The sequence below is a fragment of the Notolabrus celidotus genome, chromosome 5 (assembly GCF_009762535.1).
Source record: "Notolabrus celidotus isolate fNotCel1 chromosome 5, fNotCel1.pri, whole genome shotgun sequence".
Classification (NCBI taxonomy): domain Eukaryota; kingdom Metazoa; phylum Chordata; class Actinopteri; order Labriformes; family Labridae; genus Notolabrus; species Notolabrus celidotus.
The window spans coordinates 38,584,372-38,602,238 of NC_048276.1; the positions used below are offsets into that span (position 1 = coordinate 38,584,372).

The 17,867-nt window shown below is 42.1% G+C and overlaps 1 protein-coding gene across 1 annotated transcript in view; it reads right to left on the reverse strand.

Annotated features, from left to right (window-relative positions):
- Positions 1–17,867, reverse strand: part of nsd1b (nuclear receptor binding SET domain protein 1b) — a 39,013-nt gene that overhangs the window by 4,400 nt on the left and 16,746 nt on the right. Inside the window, exons 7-24 of the mRNA XM_034684175.1 lie at positions 17,734–17,846; positions 17,333–17,579; positions 14,764–14,864; positions 14,574–14,616; positions 14,156–14,457; positions 12,096–12,233; positions 9,989–10,112; positions 9,068–9,268; positions 7,801–7,980; positions 6,914–7,070; positions 6,394–6,599; positions 6,190–6,302; positions 4,462–4,608; positions 4,252–4,374; positions 2,925–3,041; positions 1,108–1,249; positions 831–937; positions 540–735 (exon numbers count right to left, since the gene is read on the reverse strand). Of these exons, the coding sequence (XP_034540066.1) occupies positions 540–735; positions 831–937; positions 1,108–1,249; positions 2,925–3,041; positions 4,252–4,374; positions 4,462–4,608; positions 6,190–6,302; positions 6,394–6,599; positions 6,914–7,070; positions 7,801–7,980; positions 9,068–9,268; positions 9,989–10,112; positions 12,096–12,233; positions 14,156–14,457; positions 14,574–14,616; positions 14,764–14,864; positions 17,333–17,579; positions 17,734–17,846 (2,757 nt within the window). The remainder of the gene's footprint in view (positions 1–539; positions 736–830; positions 938–1,107; positions 1,250–2,924; positions 3,042–4,251; positions 4,375–4,461; positions 4,609–6,189; positions 6,303–6,393; positions 6,600–6,913; positions 7,071–7,800; positions 7,981–9,067; positions 9,269–9,988; positions 10,113–12,095; positions 12,234–14,155; positions 14,458–14,573; positions 14,617–14,763; positions 14,865–17,332; positions 17,580–17,733; positions 17,847–17,867) is intronic.

The following is a 17,867-nucleotide window of genomic DNA, read 5'->3' on the forward strand; positions in this document are numbered from 1 at the left end:
TCTCGTAGATTCCTCTGCTGTCCTCCTGCTGTGGACGTTCCAGACTCCAGCTGATACGGACGTGCTGGACTCCAGCTACTACTACTCGTCTCATCACTATCACCTCTCCCTCTCTCTCTTATTCTCCTCTATCCCTCTTTCCAGACCCAACTCGGTCGAGGCAGATGGCTGTCTAACATGAGTCTGGTCCTGCTCGAGGTTTCTGCCTGTTAAAGGAAGTTTGTCCTCTCCGCTGTAACTAGCTAAATACTGTGAGGTGCAATGCTCATGATGGATTAAGGTGGGGTCAGACTGAGTCTTATCCTGTCTTGGTGTTGGGTCTCTGTTCATAATTTGACATAGAGTGGTCTAGACCTGCTCTGTTTGTAAAAGAGTCTTGAGATAACGTTTGTTGTTATTTGGTGCTATACAAATAAAGATTGATTGAATGATTGATTGATTGATTGATTGATTGATTGATTGATTGATTGATTGATTGATTGATTGATTGGTTGATTGATTGACTAGAGAGGTGTTGTTGCATTGATAGAGTCACCCACCTGCAGGCCTCTTGGTGAGGTTGAGGCAGTCAGCATGGTAAACTTTGGGACAGCCGGGTTTCTTACAGGAAACCATCTGTCCTCCGTCCCCACAGCTGAAACACTCGTCCTCTCGTTCTTTGGTCACCACCGCCTTGTTCTTCCTCTTCCCCCTCCTCTTAAACTTGCGGCCTTTGTCTTCAGACGGAGGGTTGTTCTGGTTTGAAGAGGTTCAGAGGTCAGAACTTTACCTAGAATCTCCGGTTCCAGTGACGTCTAGCTAAACTGTTTTTATTTGTGTCGTTCCCTCACCTTTGGCCTGACACCCAGGAAGCCGCTGCAGTTTGGGGCTCCACATTTACACACCGTCTTCCCGTTTCCCAAACACTCCAGGTTGTAGTTGAAGGTGAGCTCTGTGCCTGAATGAAAACATGAATCATCAATATCTGAAAGGCTGCAACATGTTTTCTAGTCATTGTTCCAAAGTACATTTCAAAGTATTAAGAAAGGCTTCCCTGTTATTCTCCTGTGACTGACAGAGCGCTGTGAAAACCTCCTGATTGTTGATGTATTAAGTGAAGCTGCGTACCTGCAGAGACGTCGATGAGAGCAAACAGTCCCACCCGCGTGTCTCCGCTCACTGTCCACTTCTGCGTCTCACAGTTGGGCTGACAGCAGTGGTTCATGAAGCGAGCCTCGTTCCCCTTCGGCCCTGCGTCGATTATTCGATCCTACGTGAAGAGAAAACAGAGAAACGACGACACAGAATATAAACAAACAGCATCCATTCATTTCAATCAGGAGCTGTGGTCATTGTTGGTCCTCTTAACTTCATGGAGAGCATAAAGCAACTTTGGTCGTTCCAAAGTCGAGGCTCAAATCCAAAGAGGATCGAGCTTTCTCCATCAGAGCCCCTCGACTTTAGAACGACCTCCCTGAGGAGATGAGGCTCACAGAGTCAGTGACTGCTTTTAAATCTCTTCTTGAAACCCATTTTTACAGACTTGCTTTTATGTGACTTCATCCTTCTGACCGCTTTTACTTCTATTATATTATCAGTTTTAGCTTTAATCCAACTAGTTAATTCTTTTAAATTTGATTTGATTATTTGATTTGATTATTTATTGTTTTAATCATTTTTTTATTTCATTTATTATTTTATTGTTCCTAATTTATCCTTTTCACTTTTCCTTATTTTCTGGATGTGATGTCATCCTCTCATTCTGAAAACCTCTTTTATTGTCCTTTTAATGCTTTTATTTACTTATCCATTTTTATTTATTCATTTTTATTTATCCTTGAAAAACCTCTTAAACAAGGATTTATTGGTCTATTGCAGTGGTGCCCAAACTTTTTTCAAAGAGGGCCACATATGATGTTGTCAGAATACCTCAGGGCCAGTGGCTCCTACTGAGACAGTAATCATAAAAGTTATATATGAAATCTCTACTTGATAACAATTATTTTAAACTTTTTCTCAATAAATCAGTAACTAGGTAGTCCTCAGTTCTCTTCAAGCCACATAAACTTCATCTTCTTCTGGAGGAAAATGGTCGGGCAATGTGGGAAAAATATTGTCTCATTATTTTCCTATGGCAGGATCATGATCTGGATTTCATCACACTTTTTTTTAAGTTGTTTTTAAGACTTTTCTGACCAGCAGACAACATTTAAAGAACTAAATAAATATTTTCCTGAGTACTGAACATTTTTTATGCATCAAATTTTGCCTTTTCTGTACAATTTCTTAATTTTGGTCTTGTCTTGTGTCCTCTTTTGTGTCTTCTGAACTTTTAGTGTTCATCAGTAACATTTTCACATCAAGATAAAAACATTAATTTGAAAAACCTTTCAACTTTAACAGTTCTTGTGTTTCTTCTTTATTGCCTTCATTTTACCCGATGGCTCAATTTACCTGATGTCACCCTACAAGAAGTCCATATGCAGCTTTTTGAGATGTTTCTGGATTGACTTTAGTTTTGTTTGTGCGCTTGAAAGAAACTGCCAATTTACAGATGATTCAGAATGTGATTAATATCTGTGCTATAAATAACACAATTTAAGATGGAGGCTTGGGGCCACATTCAATGGTCCTTGGGCCGCGATTGGCCCCCGGGCCGTATTTTGGACACCCCTGGTCTATTGTTTCACCACTTCATTCTGTTTAGTTTACATGTATTCTCTTTAACCTCACGTTGTATTCTGTGTTGTTTAAATTCCTCCTCCCTGTCTGTCAAAAGGTTCACTTTGTTATTCCAACCATGCTTTATTTGTCAAAGCACTTTGTAAACATTTGTTTTTAAAGGTGCTAAATAATAAAGTTATTATTATTATTATTATTATTATTATTATTATTATAGAAACATATGAAGTCTCAAACAGACACACACTAGCTCTGAGTCGTACCTTGTCCAGTGTCAGCATGTAGAAGTTACAGATGTCATTCTCCTGAGCGTGTCTGATTCTGGACCTGCACTCCTCCTCATCGATCATCTCTCCCACGTACTCGCTCACAAACTGACCCTGAAAGAAACACATTCATTATTCATCCTGATCCAGTCCTACCCTAAAAACCTTCCCCTCTCAGTTTCTTTATTTTTATTTTATTAAAGTGTTGCATAATGATACATGACGGGTGAGAGACATGACAATACCTTCCACAATATACACAACAGAGTGACAGACAAGACAACAAGTGAACATTTCAGAGACAGAACAGAGACTAGCAGGAACTAACAATGTAATATTAAGCATTGAGGACGTTAAAAAGCACTCTCTGTGTGTGTGTGTGTGTGTGTGTGTGTGTGTGTGTGTGTGTGTGTGTGTGTGTGTGTGTGTGTGTGTGTGTGTGTGTGTGTGTGTGTGTGTGTGTGTGTGTGTGTGTGTGTGTGTGTGTGTGTGTGTGTGTGTGTGTGTGTGTGTGGGTGTGTGTGTGTGTGTGTGTCTTTGTATGTTTAACTGCCGCAAATAGGACAGTAGTTTGAGGTAAACTGGGTGGGAGAGGGTAATGGAAACAAATCTGTGTGTGTGTTGGGGGGGGGGGGGGGGGGGGGGGGGTAATGAATAGCTAATAGAGAGACCAAACCTCAAAAAATAATAAAATAATCAGTTAATCAATGATTATTATTATTAATAATAATAATAATAATAATAATAATAATAATAGATACATAAATTGAATGAAATAAAAATATAATTAAAAAAAGATATATAAATACTACCACTACTACGAATAATAATAATAATTACTATTATTATTAATACCATATCACATACAAATTAAATAAATAAAATAATAATAAAAAAAGGGAAAATAGTTCAGTGGGCAAGTAAGAAATTGAGTAAATACAAATAAAGAGATATAATAATAAAGCTACTACTACTACTACTTACAATAATAATAATAATAATAGTAATAATAAAAATAAAATAAAATAAAATAAAATAAAATAATAATAGTAATAATAATAAGAGTAATAATAACAATAGTAATTATTTTGATATATTACAAATGAATAAATAAATGAATAAAAATATTATAACTTAATACTAAATAATTCTAATAATGATAATAATAACATATAATAACATAATAATAATAGAAGAGTACTAATCCTAATTCTTGGCATCATTTACACCATAACCAACATCATCCCTGCTTCTTTCTTTCCCCTCTCAGTTAAAGTCCTGCTCCCAGTAGTTCCAGTCCAACAAACCACTGGGATGTAGTTACCTTCTTGATGTCGTGGACACAGCGGAGCCCCCAGCCTCGAGACAGCGTCCTGAAGATCTCCACCTGGCTGTACTGACGCTTGGTGAAAGCCTGGTTGAGGCACCGCTCACCAGCCGGACAAACCTGCATTTTATTTACAACACAGGACATGAATCAGACTCTAACACATCAGATCACACGTTCAGGGAATGTGAGGAAGTGTCTTTGTACCTGTGGGTGACACTCGTACAGCAGCATGCGGTTGATGCACTCTGAGTCCATCCCACACGGGTGCTCGTCTGTGGCTTTACAGTTGCAGCGAGGGATCTCTGATAGGTCAGCTGTGACAATCTGGACCTTTCCTATTGGTCGATTCACCTGAGTGAGTCAGAGAGGTACAAGGACAAGGACACCCTCCTTTACATTGGTGTGTTTCTATAGTGGTGGAGTCAAGCACTATGCCAGGTAGAATTTAAAGTACCTGTATGTCACTGTAGTATTTAAGAACTTAGACAAAGCTTCATTTCTGAAGAAGCCTTGATACTGAGGCTTTTTGAATTACATTATGGAGTCAAATCACTGACAAAATTATCACTCGAACAGACGAGACCCTGGCATGAGGAGAAGTGGAACCTGCACCCAAATCATAGAGACCACGCAGAAAAACTGTCCTTGTGAGTGCTTACACATGTTCATCCTGTGAGAGGAAAACTACCTTTAGAGCGTGTGCTGAACATAGACTGTATAAAATATGGATGTAGTCTCTGTGACGTCACCCATCTGTTTCTGAAGCGCTGTTTTGGGGCCAATCGTCGGTGTTAGCTTTTTTGCTGCTGTCGAGTGAGTGTGATGTTAAGAGGCGGGCTTGTACCTCCTAGCCAACAGCTACAGTGTTCACGCCTGTCAATCAAGTCAGCTGTCCCTCTCATTGGAAGACTCGGAATCTCAATATCTTTGAAATTGCCGTGTTAGATAAAAACATTCACCCCTCACAGTGTGTGCTGATAGAGAAATGATCTATCCAGACTACACCTGTCTTTTGAACCAGGCTGTAAACATGTTTATTTCTGCTGTAAAGATCGTCTCTTTGAATTGGTGTGTATGTGGTTTCCTGTACTTCCAGAGCCAGCCTCAAGTGGATCCTCGATGAACTGCAGTTTTTAACACTTCCTCATTGGACTCATATTTTTAGACCGGAGGTTGCTGCTTGGTGAAGAAGTGAACTGAACGCTCACAGGTTTAATTTGCACGCTGTGCCCCTCCTGCTGACAGGTAACAGAGCTGCTCACACTCTAGTAAGTTCTAGTTTAGTTAGTCGGGGGGGGGGGGCGGGCACAGTGGGCGTGCACCGTCACGATGGTGTCTGAATGTGATTGTCTATATATATATTTTTTGGGGCTTTTTGCCTTTTTTTGACAGGACAGCTGAAGAGACAGGAAATGTGGTGAGTAGAGAGCGGGGGAAGACATGCAGGAAATGGTCGCTGCTGGGAATCGAATCGGTGACCCCCGTGACGAGGATTGTAGTCTCTGTATGTGGGGCGCTTAGACTGCTTGGCCACCAGCGCCCCGTCCTTGTGTTTTCTGATTGGACAGTTTAGTCTTAGTTTCAGCGTGTTTGTTGTTATCGTCCGTCTCGTGCACATGGACATGAGGAGCTGCTCTTTACGAGCAACTTGGCTAATCTTCCAAGATAGACATCTTTGCATGTGATTCTCTAAAGTGGAGACACCTTCCTCTTTAGTCCCCCCAAAGCTGGAATGTGGACTAAACTCCATCATCCACAATTGTGGTTTCAGTTTTGCTCACAAGGACAATTTTCCTGCATGGTCTCTAAGATTTGCGTGCGGGTTCCACTTCTCCTCATGCGAGGATCTCGTCTGTTCGTTCGATAATTTTGTCAGCGATTACACGCCACATCAATGCAGTCATGACATAGAGTGAAAGAGCTCCCCTTTACCTTTATGTGTTTGTACGGAGGAGGTTTCCTGTCGTTTTTTCTGTCCTCTTGAAGCTGCCGCAGCTCCTTTTCTGCCTGCAGTTCACGAAACCTCACAGCTGCCTCCTCCAGAGCTGTGGAGGGACAGAGAATCATCTAAGGTCAATAAAAAATACATTCTGTTAAAAACTATCTGAAGCAAAGTTTTGCTGACACATGAGTTACCTTTCTTGTACGTGGCATCTACACCTTTTCCCATCTTCTCTTTGCTGTTGGCGTCCACGTCCATATAAGGGAAGACCCGGGCCTGGTAGGTCCACAGGTAGTCGTTTGAGCCGAAGAAGTGAACAGGAAACTCCCCGACATCGTGCCTCATCCGCTGGATGTTCTCTGGGATTGTTTTAGGATGACTAACCTCTGCGGGCCACCATCTTCATAATGAAACAAACGTCAAAACACGCTCAACAGACGGAGCTACAGTAACGTATGATAACACGGCAGAAAGGTCAATAACAAAATAAGAGTGTGAGACATTGAAGTATATATGGTGAGTGTAGTGTTGTGAACATATAGAATGTATTGTATGAGTTTATGTGCTTTGGCAATAACATCTCTTTGTTCATGCCAATAAAGCAAATTTGAATTTGAATTGAAAATTGACATTGAAGCTCTGAATGAACGTTCAGCTGTGTTTGTGTCTGCAGTTCTTCCCTGAGAAGAAGAGTGTCTGCAGCTCTCCACTGACCTGTACCGCCCCACCTTCACCCACAGGATGTCCTTGTAGCGAGGTTTCTTCCCGGCCTTGCAGTCGTTGCAGAACCAGCTGCCTTTTGGCATCTCAATGTTCAGACACTCCCGATGAAACGCTGCAGGGCAGGACTCACAGCACAGCAGACTGCCCCCTGCAGGACGGGAGGAGAACATGGTGCCTTTAGGAACTACAGACTCAGAATGTCCCTTTAGAGAATCACTGAGGCCAACACAGTCTGACTCTATTTACACCAAGTCAACAAGATGAACGTCAGTCTCATGCCCGTAGAGTGAACACAGTGCTAAAGCAAGCAGGATAGCTTAGATTAGCTTAGCTGGGTAAAAAAGCGAGCCTGGCTTGATCCAGTGATTACAAAATCTGCCCACCATCATCATCTCAGCTCAGGACTCAACAAACATATTCTTATTTGTTTATTTCCTTCAGTGTAAACAAAACAAATTGTTGTTTTTCTAGCTGATCCCAGGTATCTGGTTTTTATAACTCGGCTAGACGGCTGCTGGCTGTGTTTGATCTAACTATCATTACAAAGTGAATTATATATATATTCAGAGACGACTGTCCTTGTTGAGGGTCTGCTCACTTTCAACCTGTGCCTCTTTGCTGCATGTCATCCCCCCTCTCTCCTCACAGTCTCTAACTCTGTTCACCGCCCCATCCTTTAATAAAGGCATCAAAAGCCCTGAAAAAGTAACCTTCCAAAACAAAGTGAACGATATTTCCCACATTGAGGAACTCTTTCTTTAAAGTACTGTCTATAGTCCAGATTCAGACAGATAGTTGAATGTCTGTTCAGTTTGAGCCCAGCTCAGGCCTCAGAGAACCAGGCCAGGAGAGGCTGAAGTTCCTCCACACAAACGTACCTTCTGTGCAGACGAAGCACCAGCTGACGTTGACGTGTTCGTGGTTCTTGACGCCTCGGCGTGGGGCGAAGTGGTTCGGGCAGATGATGCTGTTGTTGGAGAGGATGACACAGCCGGCTGCCATGCACAAGTCTGTAGCATGATACGCTACAGGGCAGCGAACACACCGCACCAGGCGACCTGCAGAGGAACACGAGACCATAAACACAACAGAACAACAGAGATACATCAGGACCGGTGTTTAAAATAACACTTCAGCACAGAGACGGTTTGATGCTGAATTTCCTCTTTGTAATTCTGTTTTAAAAATGAGCCATGAGATTTGATGTCTGGACTCTGTTTCTATTACTCCCTCCTCTATTTATGTCACTGGAGCATGTCCCACAGACAGCATGTCATTCATCTCTCTGAGAGACAGTGTAACACACACACACACACACACACACACACACACACACACACACACACACACACACACACACACACACACACACACACACACACACACACACACACACACACACACACACACACACACACAAATACACACACACAGCTGACATTTCCATAAAAACATATCAGAGGTTCTCCAACAGATGACTTCTTTGCTTCTCTAAACATGTAGCATTAAATGATGGAGGAGAACAGATAAACATCAGAGAATGAGAAGTGTTGTCATGGCACATTGTTCACTGACGGGCTGATGTCTGTCAACAGGGGACATATTGTCAATACAGATGTTTATCTGTGCTTCATGAGTCAGAACCAAGCGGCAACCTCCGGCTGCAAGAATTGAAACCAATGAGGAAGTGCTAAAAACTGCAGTTCATCAAGGATCCACTTGAGGCTGGTTCCGAAAGAACCAGAAACCACATACACACCAATTCAAAGAAGACGATCTTTACAGCAGAAATAAACATGTTTACAGCCTGGTTCAAAAATCAAGTGTAGTCTGGATAGATCATTTCTCCATCAGCACACACTGTACGGGGGTGACTTTTCCCATAACGCTGTAATTATGAGAGGCACAGCTGACTTGACTGACAGGCGGGGACACTGTAGCTGTTAGTGAGGAGGCTCAAAGTTATGTTGAGCTCAACATTTCCAATATGGCTCCCGCTGATGATCGGCTTCAAAACAGCGCTTCAGAAACAGATGGATGATGTCACAGAGACTACGTCCATTATTTATACAGACTATGGTCAGAACAGTGAGAGAAGAACTCTGTGTTTGGTAAATGAAGAGTCCTCAGTGTCCTGAGGTTCACCTTTAGAGATGGACGAGCTGCTGGGGTTGGTGATGAAGCAGGTGAGACAGACGTGGATGGAGCAGCGGAAGCCTCTGTTCACGGGCGCCGTCGGGGCGAAGCTGGCGATGCACTCTCCGTGATAAAACTTCCCACACACAGGAATCATGCAGCGCCGCACGTCCTCACTGCGCTTCTTACACACGAAGCAGGTGTGGATGCCTGGGGGAACACAACCACAACATGTCATTGTATGCTCTCAGCAAATCATGCTTACGTTGGTCACATTAAGGGATCCAATCCAATCCACTGTGTTTATATAGCACATTTAAAAAAACAATCAAGTTTAGCAAAGTGCTGCACAGTGAGGTCAAATAAGTTAAAACACACAGGACTTAAAACACTGTCAGAGAATAAAACAGAACAGAATAAAAGAATCAGAATAAAACACTTATGGAAAATAGTTAAAAATTCACAAAAAATAAAATAAATTAAAAATAAATAAAATAAAATAAGAAAATAAAGATCCAGTAAAAGCACAGACAGAGACAGAGACCACACAACTCTCATGCTGGGTTAAAAGCAAAGGAGTATAAATAGGTTTTAAAGCAGGATTTAAAAGTCCTCAGAGAGATGAAATAACACAGAACATTTTGAACATTATAACAACATTAGACAGTGTCATAAATAAAACCACAAAGCCTGCTATTTAGAAACATGGCCTACACTTGTTCACCAATAACAGATGAATCATGATGTCATCTAAAGTCAGAACATAGAAACTGTATCAGGTAGTTTGATACAGCGGTGGGCTCGAGTTCAGCAGGTAGACAAGACGTTTCCTTTCTTAGGAGAGCCAGAGTTTTGATCCTGCGACATGCTCAGTGTATCTATTCATGTTCCTCAGCACATATGTTTTATGAAGCTTGGACACAGACGTACCTGATTTACACTCCGGACAGACAAACTTCCCTTTAGGAGCTTCGGCCAGAGAGATGCAGGCGAGGTGAAAAGCTCCACAGCACTGACCCTCACACAGCAGCAGCTCGCCTGTCTTCTCACACACCTGAGACAAGGAACACAAGCTGCTTGAAGTCATGGCATGATGACAGGGATTCAAAGTGAGGTGGTTCTCTGTGTTAGGGTTGTATTTCCTGACGTCTGAGGGGGGAAGCATCGTGTTCATGACTAAGGAGTGGTCTTTGACTCTGACCTGACATTTGAGGCACACAGACTGTTCAGTCAGCTACGAACCATCACCAAAATAAAACAAATTATCTGTCATTCAGACTTTCAGAAAGTTATTCACACTCTCATCTCCTCAAGACTCGACTACTGTGACTCACTTTAAAATCTAGACTAGAATTTAAAATCCTTCTTCTGACCTACAAAGCTCTTAATGATCAGACACCTTCATATCTTAAAGAGCTCATAGTGCCCTATTACCCCTCTAGAACACTACACTCCCAACATGCAGGCCTGCTGGTCCTACCTAAAGTCTCTCAAAGTAGTATGGGAGGTAGAACCTTCAGTTATCAGGCCCCTCTCCTTTGGAATCATCTACCAGTCAGGGTCAGGGAGGCAGACACCCTCTCTACTTTTAAGAGTAGGCTTCAAACTTTCCTTTTTGATAAAGCTTAAAGTTAGAGCTGGATCAGGCTTGGACCAGCTCTTAGTTATGCTGCTATAGGCTTAGACTGCTGGGGGAGCTGGCACACTGACACACTGGGATCCTGTCTCACCCCCTTCCCCCCAACCCCCCATCACTTTAACTCTCCCTGTCCCATTAAAGTTACTAACCATAGACCTTTCTGGAGTCCCTGAGCTCCCTTGTCTCGTAGGTTCCTCTGAGCTGCCGTAGACGTCCTCCTGCTGTGGACGTTCCAGACTCCAGCTGATATGGACGTACTGGACTCCAGCGGCAACAGCTACTACTACTCGTCTCATCACTATCACCGCTCCCTCTCTCTCTTATTCTCCTCTATCCCTCTTTCCAGACCCAACTCAGTCGAGGCAGATGTCTGTCTAACATGAGTCTGGTTCTGCTCGAGGTTTCTGCCTGTTAAAGGAAGTTTGTCCTCTCCACTGTAACTAGCTAAATACTGTGAGGTGCAATGCTTATGGTGGATTAAGGTGGGGTCAGACTGAGTCTTATCCTGTCTTGGTGTTGGGTCTCTGTTCATAATTTGACATAGAGTGGTCTAGACCTGCTCTGTGTGTAAAAGAGTCTTGAGATAATGTTTGTTGTGATTTGGTGCTATACAAATAAAGATTGATTGATGGATGGATGGATGGATGGATGGATGGATGGATGGATGGATGGATGGATTCATTGACTTTTTACTGGATTTTTAAAAAAAACTCTCCCGCCTCCCAACAGTCCAGAGTGCAGCAGCTCGGCTTCTTACTGGTTTTAACAGAAGTCATCACATCACCCCAGTCCTAGCCTCGCTCCTCTGGCTTCCAATTCGTTTTAGAATTGATTTTAAGATTTTACTGATCACTTTTGAAGCACAGACGGGTCTGGCTCCAAGCTATGTTTCAGAACATTTAACACCCTACGAGCCGACCTGCAGCCTTAGATCCTTGGGTGGGAACCTCTTGGCTGTTCCAAAGTCTAAATCTAAAGGAGGCCGAGCCTTTTCAATCAGGGCCCCTAGAACAGTCTGCCCAAGGAGCTAAGGCAGGCAGAATCTGTAACATCATTAAATCACTTCTTAAAACTGACTTTTATAGATTTGCTTTTATGTGATGTCATCTTCTTACTGCCTTTATTGCTTTTTTCATCTTGATTTATTTTACTGCTTTTATCTGCATAATGTTTTTATCTCTTTTATGTCTTCAGCTCTTTTTATTGTCTTTTAGCTTTTTAGCTTTTATTCATTCTATCTTAATTTCTTTCATCACTTTTATCCTTAAATCTTTCATCTGTATTGTTGATCTCTTATTACTTTATTTCACTTTATTGCTTTGCCTGTGGTGATGCAACATGTTTTTGGCTTCTCTTTCAAATCTAGTAAATGATCATTAAAGAAAAAGCTGAACTCACCTGACAGATGTTCTCCTTCATGGAGGCGGGGCCTCCTCGGTCCCCGATGATCTTCCTGGAGAGCAACAGTGGGTCGTCACACAGGGACAACTCATCCTTCATGGAGGAGAAGCTGTGATCCAGGCTGGACTGTTCACCCTGAGGAGACAAAAGGATGAATTCATAAAGTGTTCACACATAGTTAAGTGTCCTTCACAAGAGGAGAGAGAGTGACATTACAAACATCTTTAATATTCATCTCTTTGGACGATGAAATAAATGACTCAGACGGTCAGTGCTCAGAATTAATCATCCAGAATAAATCATCCGAAATGTAACCACTGCTGCTCAATTACAGGTTGTTCTTGGATGAATAGAAAATATTTGTTGATGTTTTCTAGAATTGAATTTACTGATGCAAAAATTAGTGATCAACAAACCCTGCATTCATACCAATCTTTATTTCCTTTGCTCTGATTCTGCTTTTGAATTCTAACAGCACCTTTCAAATATGTTTTTATTTTGTTGATCTAATTTAATAAAAATGCTCAAAGTCATCTAATTTACCTTTCCCCTCAGTGACTGTGTGCCACATCATTGTTTGAAAGACATCTCCTGCACCTCCTAACGGACTTCTGGTTTTCTTCATATCTTTCTGCGAGAACTTTTCAGTTCATGCTGGAAAATATGTCTCATCAGTAGAAAACCTATCCTGGGGTGTCCCACAAGGTTCTGTCTTGGGCCTCCTGTTGTTTTCTCTTTATCTGCTCCCCCTGGGGTATCTTATAAGAACTTTTGAAGACATTTCTTATCACTTCTATTCTGATGACATTCAGCTGTACTTGCCTTTTAAACCCAACAATGTATCTCAGTTGTATATCCTGCTTGGCTGTGTGGACTGTAAACAGCGTTGGATGGCAGAGAATTACCTTCAGGTGAATTTAGATAAGACTGAAGTTCTTATCTCAGCTCCTGACCGTGTTGTTCCAGAGGTGAGGAGAACCTCTGCTGTTAAACCTGCCCTAAGCAATCTAGGGGTCCAAATGGTCCAGGGTCTGAGCCTTGACCAGCATGTGAATAGTTTGGTTCGTTCTTCTTTCTATCACTTATGAAATATCTCCAAACTCAGACCTTTAGTGTCCACAGCTGAGCTAGAAATGATTATTCACACTTGTGTGTCATCTCGGCTGGATTACTGTAACTCTCTCTTCACATGTCTTAGCAATGCTTCTCTGAAAGACCTACAAATTGTCCAACATGCTGCTGCTAAGCTGTTGACCAAATCATCTGAAAGGTCTCATGTTACACTGATCCTCATATCTTTGCACTGGCTTCCAGTTAAAGTTAGGATCCAGTTCAAAATTCTTGTTGTTGTGTACAGAGCACTCAGTGGTCAGGCTCCAGTCTACATCAGGGAGCTGCTGAAGCCTTATAACTCCAGCAGGACTCTGAGGTCCTCTGATCAGGGTTTACTGGTGGTGCCTCGTACCAGGTTAAAAACTAAAGGAGACTGTGCTTTTCAGGTTGTTGGTTCTAAACTCTGGAACGGTCTCCCTCTGGAACTCAGGACTGTGGACTCTGTGGACAGGTTTAAAAGCAGTTGAAGACCTGTCTGTTTAGACTTTGTTGAATCTGTCTGTTTTGATGTCATGTTTTTTGATTTAATCTCAGTCTCTGTTTTACCTTTTAATGTTTTTCTATTGTTGTTGTTGTAAAGCACGTTGTGACCTCTGTTCTTGAGAGGTGCTCTATAAACAAATCTTACTTACTTACTTGGCTTAGCTCGCTCTAACATTGGCTAACCTAAAAAAGACTTGCCTTATTACATTAACCGTGAGCCTGGAAGTAGAGCTTGAAAAGCTTTGCTGTGTCTAATATTTGGCTGGCTAAAATCAGATTCCACACATTGAGCTGACTGATAAATAAGGGGCCTGGTTTGTAATTCTGATAAAGCATAAAGTCGGCATGAACAGGACCAACAGCTCTGACATTTAAAGTAAATAATGTAACATATTCATAAAAACAGAAAGAGTAGAAACAGAAGAGTTGTGAGAGTTGTGTAAGAGTTGTGAGTGGCTGACCTCTGACTCTGTTGTGTCTCTCTTCACCTCTTCAGCTTTGAAGTCCTCTGTTTGAGAGTCTTCAACATCTGCTGGTGTGGTCTCCACCCAGGTGGGTTCAGGTGGGGTCGGTGCTGGGATGGAGGGGGGAGGAGGAGGAGGAGGAGGAGGAGGAGGAGGAGGAGGAGAAGGAGAGGGATAGGGAGGGGGGTCTGTTTGTACGGAGGGCGATGGCACACACACGGAGGTCTCTGTGTGTGTCGGAGCAGAGCTTGATGCTGATAGATGTTTACTCTTTGTCTTTGGAGACAGCTGTCCAGAATCTAGCAGACAAGATGTCGGGTCAGAACCAGTCAGCACAGGAGAAACAGGAACTACTCACAGAGGTTCCTGAAGATGATGGACAAACACCAACACATCAGTGAGGACGTTTACTGACCTGGAGGTGGAGCAGGAAGTGAGTTGTTTTTTAGTGTTTTAACCTGCAATAGGAGAAATCAAAATTATTAGTAGTTTTAGTTTACTTAGACTTACTTAGACAAAGTAAAGAAAATCCAAACTGACAACATTTTAATTTAGCTACATCATAATAAAACGAAAACTGAAGAAAGATTATGTCCATGTCATACCTTCTTCTTAGGGACTGTTGAGGCTTCAGACTCCAGACAATACTCCAAGATCTTTTGGGTGGGTTTCCTCTTCCTCTTCTTCCCCAACACAGGAGCGTTTCCTGTGAAGCAAAAGTCCAATAAAATGACTCAGTGCAGCTGCTCTGTTTTTTTGTCTCTTTCAGCTCTTGTTGGGCAGATGTTGGGTTGTTAGAAGTGATATCCCTGAATTATCTAAAGGCTCCAGGGTACGTCATTTATCACATCAGTGTTTTTTAAGTCTGAAGAAGCAAAGCAAGGAGAGCCTTTTTCTATTTCAGCGGAACAACTGGTGAGGAAAAAGGTGTTCCCGGTTTGGGGGAGACCTGGATTGGCCTGCACAGAGCCCTGAGTTCAACCACTTCCAACATCCATTGGATGGCTGAAATCGTGACAACAAGCTAGGCCTCACTGCCCAGTACCAGCATCAGTGGTCAACCTCACTGGAGCCTTTGAGTCTGATGAGAGCAGAGCTGCATAAGCAGCTGCTATGATCATATCTGAAGTCTTCTCTGAAGAGGAGAATGATCTTTTCACAGCAGCTGAATGATGCCAGTGTTTCCTGAATGAAATGTTTGACAGTCACATAGAAAGGATAAGGTCAAGTGAGTGGGTTACTGTAGCTGATTGGTACCTCATGAAGGGCTGGGGACTAGGGATGTAAATTATAAGCTGGTGGTATTGAATACGGGTACAACATGTTTAACAATATCAAAGATCAGGCTCATAAGAATATAATCTCTGCGGACTTAGTCTTATAAAGTGAAGGATCTTACTGCTAACAGAAAAATACTGCAGACTCAAAGCTTCCAGTTTTCTGTCTTCTCGTTCTTATTGAGAAAAAAAAGCATTTCCAAAAATCAATAACGGAAAATACTTAAAATGTACATCCTCACTACGCGGTCAGGTGTCAGTCGGCAACGGGTCATAATATGATATATATTGCACAATACACTGTGCAATATCCCTGCTACTTCAACATCCTGTATAATACCTTTATTCCCAGTGCCTTTGTACATAGAGAACAGTAACTATTCTGCCTTTCTGTAAATACTTATTATTAATCCAATTTGTCTTATTTAACTCTTATTTATATCTTATTTTACTCCTTCTTTCTATTCATATTTTCACTTTTTTCATACTGTGTATAAGAGCATCCTGGAACAACTGAATTCCCCCCGGGAAAAATAAAGTATTTCTGATTCTGATTCTGATAATCAGTCCGGCTGCAGAAAAGCCCAGACGGCTCTGATGTTGGTGGTCTGCAAACACAGCATACTAGCAATTCCCACCAGTCTGTTGGCTTTGTATCCAAAGGTGGGGAAATGTCCTGTTTAAAGGTCTCAACCTTCGTGTTCGTGTTGTTGTTTGCAGCAGTTGCGTATTGATCCTCTTTAAAAAGCGCTCGTGGAGACCTGTCACTCAGCCACAGCCCCCAGCTGAGCGTCTCCGCTGTGAGCAACACCTTTAACAGCTGATTCACATCCAAACATGCTTTAAACTTCAAACACCTCCCTGATAGCTGAACCAAATATGAGACCACATGATGTTTGTTCTACGCGACAGAAAATTGAACAAAAAAATGCGTGTTTTGAGTAAGTTCTTAACAATCAATGAATCCATACTCGATTAATTGTTTACATCCCAACTGGGGACTCATCTTCCCTGGTGTCCACAAAAAGAGAAGTGGGAAACATCATCATACGTCATCTCCTGTCTCGACTGTCGAGTGTTCCCATGTCTTCATGTGTTCTGCTTTTTTAAGTGGATTTGTATGAAGTACATTTTGTTTTATCTCCTTTTGTTTTTTGATAATGAAACGTTTCTTTTTTATCTGCAGTTTGGATCCTCTTCTTTTGTTTTTGCAGAAACGTGACAGGTTTCTTCCTTTACTAAGTAATCCACTCAATCACACAGGACTTGCTCTGGCATCCGGCAAAAGTAGAAGTCTTGTGTATCTGATCCGGAGGACTCCGAGCTGCCGGATCAGAGACGCAGCCGGAACGCAACCGAGTGGATCCAGTGGAAGTTAACACATTGACTAGAATAGAAACCTTTCAGATCCTGTGCTGTGACGGATTGGAGACGGACCGGACACGGACTTCCTGGTGAATTTGGCCATCTCACTGGCCATATGAGCTGCAGCCACAGTTATTAGTTAACTCTTCTTACAATTAACTTTTCCTGTTCTTAGTGACTGATGTCAAATCTGAAGTGTAGTGTTCTTCAAATAAATTAAAACTGATATCCAAAATATCCCCCATGTTGTTGTTTAGGAAGATGACAGGAACTATGAATTTTGCCACAGTGTCAACAGGCAGAGCAGAAATGGGCTGGACTCCTTCCTCCATGTAGCTTTCCCAGGATCAGGTTGTACCTGACAATAGTTTGTTCTTCATAGCAATAGATCATCACATCAAGAAATAACAGACTGCTGCTGTGAAGTATTGACCAGTCAGAATAAAGTAATTACCCCAGCCTACAAAAGACTTTTCCCGCAGCCTTAATGCGGTTAAGTTGCAAAGAAGATATTAAATATACTCATCCTTACCGCTCTGTTTGAGGGGTCCTTCTGACAGCATAGAGTCCGCTTCAGGAGGGGGCGTTAGTGTGTCGATGGAGAGCACCGGTGCATCTTGAGGAGATGTGTTTTCTGTACAGGGGATTTGTAGTTGGGAAGGTGTTGTTGCAGTGATGTCTTCTGGAGGCGGAGTCTGTATTTCAGGAAGTAAGTCCAGTGATGGGTGGTCATCTGATTCTTTGTCAAACTCTGGGAGTTCAGATCCGGATGTGACTGGCTGAGTGGTATGAGAGACAGAATGACATCATTATATTGTAAATAAACAGTTTCAGCTTCAGGAGCACTGGATGCATAATGTCACTTAACTATGTACTGTAACAGCTTTAATTCATTATCAAGTTCAAACAGATCTTACTTTGGAGGATTTTTACCTTTCCAATTAACTGGAGAGGCTTTTTGGTTTTCTTCCTGGTGGAGAAAATCTGATCGTACTCTTCAGTCCACTCGATCAGCCTCTTGCTTGGTTTTCTTATTCGCTTATGAGCTGAAAAAAATATTTAAGAAA